This window comes from Serinus canaria, chromosome 14, assembly GCF_022539315.1.
Source record: "Serinus canaria isolate serCan28SL12 chromosome 14, serCan2020, whole genome shotgun sequence".
Taxonomy (NCBI): Eukaryota; Metazoa; Chordata; class Aves; order Passeriformes; family Fringillidae; genus Serinus; species Serinus canaria.
Window position 1 is genome coordinate 5,149,654 of NC_066328.1, and position 12,185 is coordinate 5,161,838.

At 41.5% G+C, this 12,185-nt stretch overlaps 1 protein-coding gene across 8 annotated transcripts; it reads left to right on the forward strand.

Annotated features, from left to right (window-relative positions):
* The first annotated feature begins 496 nt into the window (after positions 1 to 496).
* METTL22 (methyltransferase 22, Kin17 lysine) lies at positions 497 to 11,509 on the forward strand. 8 transcript variants are annotated; one of them, XM_018916035.3, is made up of 12 exons: positions 514 to 659; positions 2,073 to 2,148; positions 2,297 to 2,626; positions 5,009 to 5,359; positions 5,737 to 5,777; positions 5,862 to 6,006; positions 6,464 to 6,535; positions 6,631 to 6,684; positions 7,201 to 7,281; positions 7,913 to 8,015; positions 8,787 to 8,955; positions 10,618 to 11,509. In XM_018916035.3, the coding sequence occupies exons 3-12, from the start codon at positions 2,497 to 2,499 to the stop codon at positions 10,651 to 10,653; spliced, it is 1,182 nt and encodes a 393-aa protein (XP_018771580.1). In that variant the 5' UTR covers positions 514 to 659; positions 2,073 to 2,148; positions 2,297 to 2,496; the 3' UTR covers positions 10,654 to 11,509. The 8 variants fall into 8 exon arrangements, 7 of the variants coding, with proteins under 7 accessions (XP_009090194.1, XP_050836190.1, XP_018771580.1 ...); XM_050980232.1 differs by lacking the exon at positions 514 to 659 and adding an exon at positions 1,385 to 1,977 and having other exon boundaries at positions 2,297 to 2,386; XM_018916034.3 differs by lacking the exon at positions 514 to 659 and adding an exon at positions 1,386 to 1,977.
* The last annotated feature ends 676 nt before the right edge of the window (positions 11,510 to 12,185 follow it).

A 12,185-nucleotide genomic window follows, 5' to 3' on the forward strand; every position in this document is an offset into this window, starting at 1 on the left:
ACTCCAAGGTGAATTTCTGTTGGTAAAGCCTGCCAAAGACTCTAGCTATGATGCTTTCACTCACTGATTAACTCAGTCTTGTTTATTTCACCTGGTTTATATGTAATTAAAAACTCTTCAGAATTAAGCAACTAAACCCCCAATTCCCTAACAGCTGCTGCTCCAGCTAATCTTACTGTGCTACTAGAATTGTGACATTAATTGGACTAAGGCAGAAACGCCTTTTTGCCTCCGCAGAGGTTTTCCCGCTTTGTTTTCAAGCCGTTTGTAGATTTTGGATGGCATTACAGAAGAACAGAGACAGGGCAAGTGATGCTAGAAACAACTGATAAAAGAAGGCGAGTAGGAAGCGCGTGTTGAATCTCCGAGCAAGAGAAGGAGAAGGAAGCGCGTGTTAAATCTCCTGCGGCTGCTTCCGCGCAAGCCTGACTGGCGCGGCTGGCGCTGCCTTTGCCCGCCTCCCTGGCAGGCTTTCAGCGGGGCTTAGCGCTGGGTAATTCTCGAACACAGGCGAGCCCGGAGCACCGCGGGCACCCCACGGCCCGCAGCACCCGCGAGGGCCGCCGGGCACCGGCGTCAGCGGAAGGAGCCGGAAGGAGCGACAGCGGCAGGGGCAGGAGCGGCGGGAGAGGCGGGACCCGAGCGGGGGACGCGGAGAGGTGGGATCTGAGCGGGGAAAAGGGGGAGAGGTGGGATCTGAGCGGGGAAAAGGGGGAGAGGGGGGATCTGAGCGGGGAAAAGGGGGAGGGGGGATCTGAGAGGGGAAAAGGGGGAGAGGGGGGATCTGAGAGGGGAAAAGGGGGAGAGGGGGGATCTGAGCGGGGAAAAGGGGGAGAGGGGGGATCTGAGCGGGGAAAAGGGGGAGAGGGGGGATCTGAGAGGGGAAAAGGGGGAGAGGTGGGATCTGAGAGGGGAGAAGCGGGATCTGAGCGGGGAAAAGGGGGAGAGGGGGTATCTGAATGGGGAGAAGCGGAGAGGTGGGATCTGAGCGGGGAGGAGCGGGATCTGAGCGGGGGAAAGCGGAGAGGTGGGGTCTGAGAGGGGAAAAGGGGGAGAGGGGGGATCTGAGCGGGGCAAAGCGGGAGAGCCGCCGAGGAGACGCGGGACCTGAGCGGGGAGAAGTGGGAGGGGCGGGTCCAGCCGGGAAGACGCGGATCCTATCGGGGGACGCGGGACAGGCGGGTCCCATCGTGGGGACAGGCGTGTGCCACCGTGGGTCGCGGGGCAGGCGGGTCCCCCCATGAGGACCCGGGGCAGGCGGGTCCCGCCCGCGCTAGCCGTGCCCGCGGAGGCTGGGCCGGCCGCGCTGAGCCCCGCGGAGGCTCCGGCGGTGCCGCGGCAGGACGCGGAGCCCCCCGCGCCCATCTCCCGGTGCCGGGGCACTGCCGGCAGGGCTGCGCTGGCTCCAGCGCCGAGCCCCGCCGGGACAGGGCAGGTTTGGAGCTGGCAGAGTTAACAGAAGTGCGCTGCTAGGGATGCAGAGACTGCTTCTGAAGGCGGGAGTGTTGTGGGTGTGGATAGGTATGATGGTCCGGCAGGGAGCTACTAAGTTGATCACGGGTCTGAAGCATCTCTTACGGGGAAAGGCTGAAGTTGAGAAGAGGTGACTGAAGGGGACCTTCTTAACGAGTATAAACATCAAAGGGAGGGCCCAGAGCAGGGACCGGGCTCTGCTCCCTGGGGCCCAGCAATGGGGTAGGAGCAAAGGGCAGGAACTGATGCCCAGGAAGCTCCACCTGAACGTGAGAAAAAATTTCCCCATGCACGGACCGAGCACTGGGACAGATTGCCTACAGAGAGTGTGGAGTGTTCCTCACTGGAGATACTCCAGAACCATCTGGAGACGATCCTGTGCTCCAGACTGAGCAGGGAGGTGGGACCAGATGAGCCACTGTGGTCCCTTCCAGCCTGAACCATTCCGTGATTTTGTTCAAGCACAACTGGATAATAGCAAATTTACTATAATCATTTAAGATGGTAATGCCAACACAGGAAGTGGCCTTATTCCCTTTGAAAACCTTGATTAGGCATTGTAATTCTCTGCAGTCATGGTAACAGTTGGTTTTTTTCAGGGGAGGTTGTTTGTAACACAAGCAAATTAGCATCTCTTCCTAAAATACAGAGTGGCTGCCATGGAGCTACTAACAGGTATATTTTTGAGGATCCTGTGGGAGACCCTTGGATCATTGCTACTTTATGGAACAGTGTTATCTGGTCTTTATAATCTAAAATACTGCTGGGGCAATGTTCAGACAGTGCCAGGCTACCACTAAAAGCTGCCTGTGTTTGGTTTTAGGTTGAATATCCTGGTGAGTAACTTGTCTTGGAGTGTGGTGGAGCTTGCACGATCTCACCTTCACAGAAACGATGTTCTGAGATTCCCTTGGTGAGCAAAACTTACTGGGCACCTGTAAATGGAGGAGAATGGAATCCCTTTGTGGCAGCAGTGCATAAGGGCTGTTTGAGCACTGCAGATGCTCCTCTCCCCAGCACCCCATGGGAGATTTAGCAGAGAAGGAGATGGATAACCCCACGTTTAGAAGTGACACTGTGCTGTCTGATGTCCACTTGCACTGCCCAAGCAAAAGACACCTCATGGTACGACTGAATGCAGTTGGACAGCCAGGTAATGGATGCTGACTGATGGAGCTGTTTTAACTGTAGTGTTTTAACTGTACTCAGATCTTTGGAAGGCTGAATCCTCCTCTTAAGTGGTTGATATTAATAGTTCCATATTTTATTCCAGCTATAAGCAGAATCACTCCTACTCAGTCTTTAGAAAGAAGGCTAGCTGTGTTATCCTCATGAAATTAACTCCAAAATTAAAACTTGTAGACAGCTTGTCTTAAAAATTAAACTTTGAGTTACTTTTTGAGAAAAAGTAGCCAAGTTTGCTCACTTGTAGGTTTAATTTAATGGTTCATTGTGCAGAATTGTCAGTATAGCACTTTGGGAGTCATGATTTAAAATAAGGTTGTGATGTTTCTTATATACAAACAAAAGATGAGAACCCAGGGGTTTTAAATAGTGTAACTAAAGTTTAAAATATAAACTATAAGTGATTAATTTTTCAAGTTTAATTAAATGTTTATGTGATGATTCACCATCTATTCCAGGGGAGCACAACAGCTTTCTTTGGGCTACGTGGTGGGGTTATTTTGTTTTGATTTTTTTTTCTGTTGGTGGGGTTGATTTTTTTTGGGGGGGGGGGGAGGGTGTTTGCTTCAAAAAAAATGTCAACAGGAACACGCAACATAGGCTGAAACTGACATAGAATTTGAAGAGTCAAGGCTCTAGAGGAAATGAGTTGGCAAATGCCCCTGGCTGGTTGCCAGCTCATAGGTTGCTATAAAGTTGTCAAGGGAACTGACCTTGAAGCTTCTGGCAAAATGTTCTGTACAAAAGTCCTGCTGTGACAGAAGTTAATTGTTTTTTCAAACCCAGTTGTGACATCCAAAGAGTAACTTCTGCAGCTGTTCTGGTGTGTGACAATGTGAAAAATTATCAAAGTAGGCCTGACAAGGAAATTAATTATAATTTTGACCCTGTTCATGTCAAAACCCAGGTAATTAATGTTGTGGTGGGTCTTCATGCTGTTTGATATGTTAGCTGTGCTTGTGCTTGGTGCAAAGAACCTTTCAGCAGAAGGAAGAGACTGTGTTCTACCTGCTTCAGTGAGCTCTGTCTGGGACATTCCTCTGGTCTTTGAGACAAGAATTGCATTGTAGTAGGACAGCCTTTAGTGCCATAACAATCTACCACGGCCACTGTGCTGTGTTTTGGGGACATTTATGGGGATCTAGTCTCTTCCCCTTGGAGTCAGTTTGACTTTCCACCTTTTGAATGCTGTAGAAATGCAGAGGATCAGAAGGGACTTGGAGAACAAAGCATTTCATTCACTGATGGCATCCTCTATTCCAGTTAGGTTCACTTGGTCATCATGCAAACAGTGGAGACTTTAAAAATTTGTCATGCTAGGACAGGCATTGAAGATTTTATTAGATCCAGCTAAAAATGGTCTCACTAGAGAGGAATCTCTGACAGATTTCAGTAGGCCACCTTGGAACATCTTGCCTACTAAAGAAACTGGAATAGAACTCCATAAATTGTGCAGTTGTTGAAAGCAGTGGTGGCAAGCACTTCATCTCTTCCCTTGGAATGTCTGTTCTTCCTTATGTGTGGTATTCAGGCAGTACAGATTGCTGTAATTAAAATTGCAAGGTCCATGTTTTAATAACTTAAAATTTTAATAGAGGCTGATGTCACTGAGTGATTGTTGCAAAAGATTTTTAATTAATTGGTCATTAAGAATATCTTCAGTCATTTAATCTCTTTGAATAATCAGTTTGAACACTTCAAAAAAATTACAGAAATTTCAGCTGTGCCTTCTGTGCACTTGTTTCTGTTCTTATATACTGAGCCAATTTCAAGGCTTGAAGTTGCTTGAATTCCTAAAGACTTTCAAAGCAACAAACAAAAATTCAACTTGCACTTTAGTAGAACGTGCTTCTTTCTTACCAGATAGGAATCTTAACCAAAATAAACAAATTGTAACTTATATTGAATTCTGCTTTCAACTTAATTTGAACTTTTATGAACAGAACTTTTGGAGGGTGTAAGAAAGCATCTCCTCTGCCAATAGTTAAAAGTAAATATTACTAAATTACTAAATATTACTAAATCAGACTAATAGTTAAAATAAATATTACTAAATTACTGTCAACAGTTAAAATAAATATTACTAAATCAGATAAACTTACCTGTCGTGTAGATGCTGAATCAGCCAGTGGACTGCAAAAGTGCTTCATTAATTTCTGCTGACAGAACTTAATAATAGGAGTATTTCTTCATAGCAAGTAAAACTGTATTTCAAGTTAGCTGTATCATGATTTACTCCCTAGATTTTTAATATATGTAATGCATACCAGAATCTCATGCATGTGGAAGTTGTGCACAGGTTCTGCCTCATCTGGTGTTTAACCTTTCCCCCCACACTGTGTTCTTACAGTGTTCCTGTCCTATTTCAAACTCCTTTGGAGCACAGAAGATTTGGCATCTGGGAAACACATGAGAGAAATTACCACAGGAAGAGAACAGCAGCGCAGAAGTGGAGATGAGCTGTGTGACAAGGACAGGAGTGACCTGAAAGAAGAAGGAGAATTAAATAGTGAAGGAGTAGGAGCTCTGCTAGATGAGGATGGAGACTTGGAAGTGGTTAGAAGACCTCGAAGTGCCTCTGATTTGCAAGCAGAGGATCTTTTGAGGGATATTGTGTGCCCTGTAATTCTGATGAAAGGGAAGGAAGATGCTTTTGAAGATGAAGAGCAGGAGTGCACTTGCAGTGATGTTGTTAAAATAGGTAAATAATAAGTTTTCAGTCAGGAGAAATGTGACAGATATATTTCAGTAAAACAAAAGAAAAATAGGTTTTCTTTAGAGATGGAACAGCAGTTTGTTAAGTGAAAGAAAATAATGAACACAATACTGTGATATTGCAAATAAAAATTTACTTTTTTTCTCTGAAAGGGCTTTGGGCAGTTGTATTCCACAGAGAACTCAGTGCTCCTTAGTTAGAGTGGGTGTTTGGCATTATCCACCATTCTGTAGAATGAAGAGTGTTTAGTTCTATATATGAAGGGAAGCACAGCCTTAGTTTCAAACTTGCCACTAAGTGGAACTTGATTTGAACAAAACAACTTTGAGGTAATTCTTTTCTGCTCTCTCTCATTTCCACAGAACACACTATGGCAACCCCCTTGGAAGACGTTGGTAAACAAGTACGTGTTCTGCCTTGTAGTATCCTGATGTTCATGGGATGTGCTCAGAGCTGGCTCAGTTTTAAGTGCTTCCCTTGTCCCCAGGTCTGGCGTGCTGCCTTCCTTCTGGCTGATTACATTCTCTTTCAAAGGGACACGTTCAGGGGTTGCTCTGTGCTGGAGCTTGGAGGTGGCACTGGAATTACCAGCATCATCATGGGAACAGTTGCCAAGAGAGTTTATTGCACAGGTGAGGCAGTTTTTTCAGTTAAATATTTTCATGAAACTTGCCAAAGCAGTGTTTTCATCCTGATATTTTTCAGACTCATCTGTTCAGTTATAGTTAATAATTTTTATTAGTGCATATAAATTTGTGTTATTTACTGAAAAATAACAGGAACTTTCTCAAGGGGCTGAGAAAGCTCAAGAGTTTAAAAGCAAGATATGTTTCAGTGAACTCAAGATAGATTCCTACACTACGCTACCTATTTCAATCTGGACACACTATCTTCTTTCTCCAAGGGTTGCTCAGAACTGAAAGACAAAAGGAAGAAGGATTCTAGGGAAGCAGTCATCAGTGGATAGAGTTGCTCTGAATTTTCCTTTATCTCATGGGCTTGAGAGAAACCTTGAGTATTAGTCTGAGAGGCACACATGGCCCATACAAAATATTCTTGGTTCTAATATCCTTTTAACTTCTTTTCCAGATGTTGGTGAAGATCTCCTGGCCATGTGTGAGCAAAATGTTGCATTAAACAAGCACCTGTTGGAGCCAGGAGGTAGGTGCTGTATGGTCAGATTTTGACTCTTTACTTTAGCCCAGGTGCTCTCTGAAAGGCCATCTGTGACTGATGGGATCTTTCTTCACCCCCAGGAGGGGAAATTAAAGTGAAAGAAGTGGATTGGCTGAAAGATGAATTCTGCACTGGTAGGTGCTTTTAATGGCTCCTTTTAGATTGGGTATGGTGTTTGGTGTTACATATGCAAAAACCTCTCTTGGGCCTCAAAGGAAATTCTGATTAATGACAATATTTGATACTGCCAGTTGAAAAGGTTTTAAGTTTATTAGACTTTCAAGTAAAGATTCTTTTAATGAAGAATAATATTTTAAGAGCATGATAAAATAGGAAGATTAATCAAAACTTATATGGGGTTTTGTTTAAAGGTGTGCTTCCTTTAATGTATTTAAAGCTGTGATCTTGCTATAGGATTGTGAATTCTGAAAACTTTTGCTTGCCAGTCAACCTTGGGAGGGTTGGACATAACACAGGGGAAGCAGAGGACTGGGGGAACTTCAGAAAGTGAACAGGGGAGGTTTTGATTTTCCTTGAGTGGTGTGCTCTGTTAATGGAGTAGCAGCTGCCCACAGGAGCTAAGGAGTTCCTTTTCTCCAGTCATTTGAGACATGTAATCATGTGCACCAAAGCTGTATTTTTTCTTCCAGATCCTGAAGCTCCTTATAGCTGGTCTGAAGAAGAGATTGCTGATTTGCTTGATCACTGTTCTGTGATCATGGCAGCTGATGGTAGGGAAGTACAAACAGTAAGCTTTTCAATCAAACACTCAAGCATTATGAGTAATAATTTAAACATACCTAGTTTGCTTTTAAAATCTAATAGGTCAGATCCTTACCTGATTTGCCAATGCTCTGCCTTAAGTGTTCCTGCCTGTATTTTTCTTTTCTAAACACTTATATTTACATTCTGAATTGGCAATTATGAGAACAGATGTTGCAAGCTGTAGCTCTTCCTTTTCTTTGGTGTGTCCTGCTTTCAAAGGAGATCTAGTTATAATGGTAAATTAATTATAGCCTGATGTGGGTTTTTGTAAGGAGAAAGGCTCTCTGCTCTCTAATATCCTGGAGTTTTTTAGCTTTGTAGTAAGATTATTTCCAGGCTGAGAGAATTCTTGTCAAAGCTTGTAAATTGTCTGACAAATTATTCCCATTCTGTGAGAGAAAGCTTAAAGAAAGCCATAAATAGCAGCAGTGAATTCTCTTACAGGGTCAGTTGTTGCCATTAAAAATGTACTTTGCACTTAGATAAAAGAAACTTGTTTGATTTGAGTAATCAAATTAAGGCCTGTTGTTTCTTAATGGACACTTCAGTAAGTTATATCCTTAATGATACAAATGCTGTTAATCTTGTTTTTTACAGTGTTCTATGATGATGATCTGACAGATGCCTTGTTCAGAACTCTGTATAGAATCACACACAACTTGAGAAATTCTTGCACAGTTTACTTAGCACTGGAAAAGAGGTGAGTATTATCAAGAACTTAATATTAAAAACACTAAACACTTTGTGTGCTTTAATTAAAGGTTGGCTTCTGATTTTCATTGTATCAGATGATCACAGGCTGCAGCATATGCTCACTTTTTTTTCCTACATGCTTAATTTTTATCAGTTCAGAATTTGAATTTAAGTTTGAGTTTGTCTTTTGTTGTCCTACCTTTGCCTCACCTGAGATACCTTCTGTGCAAAGAAGGATAAATAGGTGGCTAGATTGATATCATGCCTGATAACATTTGCTGTATATTTTTGAGGTCACAGAGTGGAATCAAATGGTTAAGAATTAGGGGATTTATTTCTTAGCTTGAGCAACTCTCGAACAGTTTCTCTTGTTTGCTTTCAAGGAATCAATGAATGTTTTTAAGTAATTGTGTGTTGGAGTCCATTCATAAGCTGATACACAAGTAGGCTTTGCTTAAATCTCTAGAGATATGTAAGCAATAACTCTTCCTGTGGTTTGCTGCCAGGTGTTTGTCCAGGAAGCCAAGCCAATGATTCTGTTGTGGCAAAGTGCCCTAAAATCAACGGAAAACTTCATCCAAGAGTTATTGTGTACTAATGCTGACATAACATCTTTTCTGCTTTTCAGGAATGGGGAGTGTACATTCTTTTGGCTGCTGAAGGGAGTTAATTATGCTGAGAAGATTGATTTTTTTTTTTCATTAGCTGAGGGAAGTTACACACCTATTTAAGATGCCAATATAGGAGAGATGTTCTAAATGAAATACTCTTTTGCCAGGCTGAACTTCACTTTAAGACATATGGATATTACATGTGAAGCCTATAGTCACTTTAGAAATACTCTAAATGATCTGGAGAACCTCCAAGATGGAAAAATGAAATATACAGTGGAGCCCATTAAGGCTGATTTCTGCCAGTTCCTTGTTTATGAACGGATTGAGCAGTTGGTAAGTGGCATTCATGAAAATAAATGTAATGTGTCAGGCTAATCATCTCAAATTAGTTATCAGCTGTTTATGGAACATGAAGGAAGAACAGAAGAATAAACATTATCTTTCATTTCCACTTCGTTTTTTTGATTTAAAATGATCCTTGTTTGTGCTTACATAATCTGTACTAGATTGACATGTCCTGGTTTTGTCTGGGGCAGAACTGATTTTCTGTCACCAGCAGTAGGGTGGCTGAGATTGTACTCAGTTCCTCAAAGGATAAGAGACTCTTACTTTGTAAAATGACTGAACTGGAAAATGGGACCAATATCTCTTCTCATTTATTTTCTTGTAGGAGAGCTTTCATTTCACACTTTCAGTAATTCCTTTCCCAGTTCAGAGTTCAGGCCATAATGTTCTAATATCTGTGAAGAAGTCAATTAGCTATAAACTTCTGTTTTTGAGAAACATGTCAGATACCATATTTCTGGTTAATTATGTCTCAAGCACTTATGGTTCTCTTTCTCCATTTTTTTCCAAATTATCTGCTCTTAGGAATATTATGCAGGGTAACAGCTAGCAGACTTCTAGAACAATCCATTCTAATGAATCTTTTTAGAGGAGATGCAAATCTTGCACTGGATAGCAAATCTAGTACCAAGAAATTATGTTGTTGTTGTGAACATACTGTGTGTATGCATGGTGAGGTGACAGGAGCCACTTCATGAGATTGATTTTTTTTTTTACTTAATGCTGATACTTTCAGGCATAACACAGGGTAAAACTTGTTTAAAAGTTTTAAAAGTACACAAAAGTAACCTGGATTGTAGATAAATGTGTAAACTCATTCCCTGGCTGCTTTGAGGAAGGCTGCTGACCCTTGAAATCTCTGCATTTTTAAAATGCCTATGTTTTTATTTATCATTAAGTCTATTGCCACAATTCAGAGATGTCATGGTGAAGAGTATGTGATAATGTGCTTAATCTGGGGAGCAGACAAAGCATATATTAATACATAATAAAGAAATGAAGTGATTAAGGATTTTTCATCCTTGTTGTCTGTAGGATTGATAAGGAGGTTTGTGTTTAGATAAGCCATGCATTTGTGAAACTTTGATTCCTTAGTAAATTATTTCTTCAGCTGTTTTTTTTTTTACCATCATTATTGAAACCATTTGTCAACACAGGCTAAGAAAAAAGAGCAGGATTATCAGTCAAAATACTTAGGATTAGCAGGATTATCAGTCAAGATCATGCAGATCAGTGAATCACAGAATATTCTGAGTTGGAAGAGACCCTCAAAGACAATTGAATCCAACTCTTAAATGAATGGTCTCATACAGGGATCCAACTCACCACCTTGGCATTATTAGCACCATGCTCTGACAACTGGGCTAATTTCAAACTATTTTAAAACAAACTACTTTATACTAAACCCACATTATTTTTTTAAATCATGCTACAAGAATGAAGCAATCAGCTGTAGTGCTCTGTTTCCAATAATTGTTTCAGGAAATTACAGACATGGATTTGGTATCCATCCATAGATGGATACTATCTATAGATGGAGGAATAGAGTATGTCTTAAAACTTGTCTTACAGTGAGCATGTGGAATTTTTTCATATTTGCAACCTACTGATGTGAGAAAATGTCTGTATGTATTTTTTCTGCTCCTGCAGGAATTGTGGAAGATCATGGCTGAACACCTAACCTGACAGGCCCATGAGGAAAGAGAAGATCTTTACCTAAGGAGAAGAGCTAGTTTGATGTTCTGCTAAGATAAGGATGTTCATCCCAAGAAAAGCATTTTCCTGGTGGAATTGTGTTCTCAGAAAGTATTGCAATGCAGTTTTGCTTTACTTTTTTGGTTTTGGCACTTCATTTCTTGGACTTGTGCAGTTGGACATGATCTCTCTGATGTTTCCAAGTACCTGCTGGATGCCAAGCAGTGGCAGTGACACAGTGAATTGCTCTTTGGGTTGATGACTTCACTTTTAGAGTCTGGCAAAGAAGTATTTAACCTTTTCCATGTGGCTGATTTGCAGATGTCATGCATCTCCCTTTTTAGTTTACACAACATGGACGCCGTTCTCAGTCTTATCCCAGTTCCACACATTATTTGTATTTATGGACACTTGTGGAACAATGTTCTGGACAAGACTTTTTTGTCATGAATGAAATTTTCTTTAAGAAATTTCTTTATGAAACTTGGCCCTTAATTCTCAGTTTGTCCTATATAAATCACTCTAGTTTAGGGCCACTGTCTGACTTGAAAGGAAACAAGATGCATTTTTTTGAGCCTCTAAAAATACTCCACAGAGGTTTTGGAGTATAGGAAGTCCACGCTATGTTGTCCTGCAGGAATTTTAAGCTATTCTTAAAATTGGGCAGGTTGAGGATGAGAAGGTACCACATGAAGGGAGATGTTACAGCTCTTGAAATATTTGGAATTCTGCCCTCAGCATACACATGTGAGGCTGGGGGTAGAGAAGTGGCCAAGAATGTCTTGCCCAAACAAAATTGGGCCTCCAATATCTTACTTCTGGATTAAAATAAAACATATTTATTAAATCTTTCCTGTGTTATTCATGAATCCAAAACTCTGCTTGCGCTTTTATAAAAGTTATGTGCACTGTTGTGTTTATATCACTGTTGTTTATATCACTGCCATGGGAATCCTTGTGCCCACTGCATTCCTCAGCACTAGGAGAGTGTCAGTGATGGAGCTGTTCCAGCCTGGGACTTGTGGGAGTGTGCAAGATGTTCATTAGAAGCATCTGATGGATTTCTTGAAAGCCTGTTACACATTTGGTATAGGTCAGTTATTTCAAAACCTGCTTATATGTCTGAAGACCTATTTTCTGTGTTCTTTAATGGGATGAAAGGGTATTAGATGATGATGGCCATTCCCTGTGAGTACAAACTAAAATTTACATTATGTCAGCATTTTTATTACAAAAATTCTCTCTCAGATCCCTCATTTGAACTTCAAAGATGAAAACCTGTGTTTTGATCCAAAGATTCCCAAACTAGTGTTTGTTGGTTTGTTATATAATGTTGCTAACTTTGGTAGATTCAACTATTTTTGAATGTAGCTGCTTATTTCAGTAGTGACTTTTTGAAGGCTGTACAAGAATGTACAAGGCAGATGTGAAATAGTTGGAGCAGGTAGGGAACACCATGGTTTTTCTCACACAGGATTTCTCAAAGTCTTTGGAATTATCAACAGAAACTTCACATGCAAGTC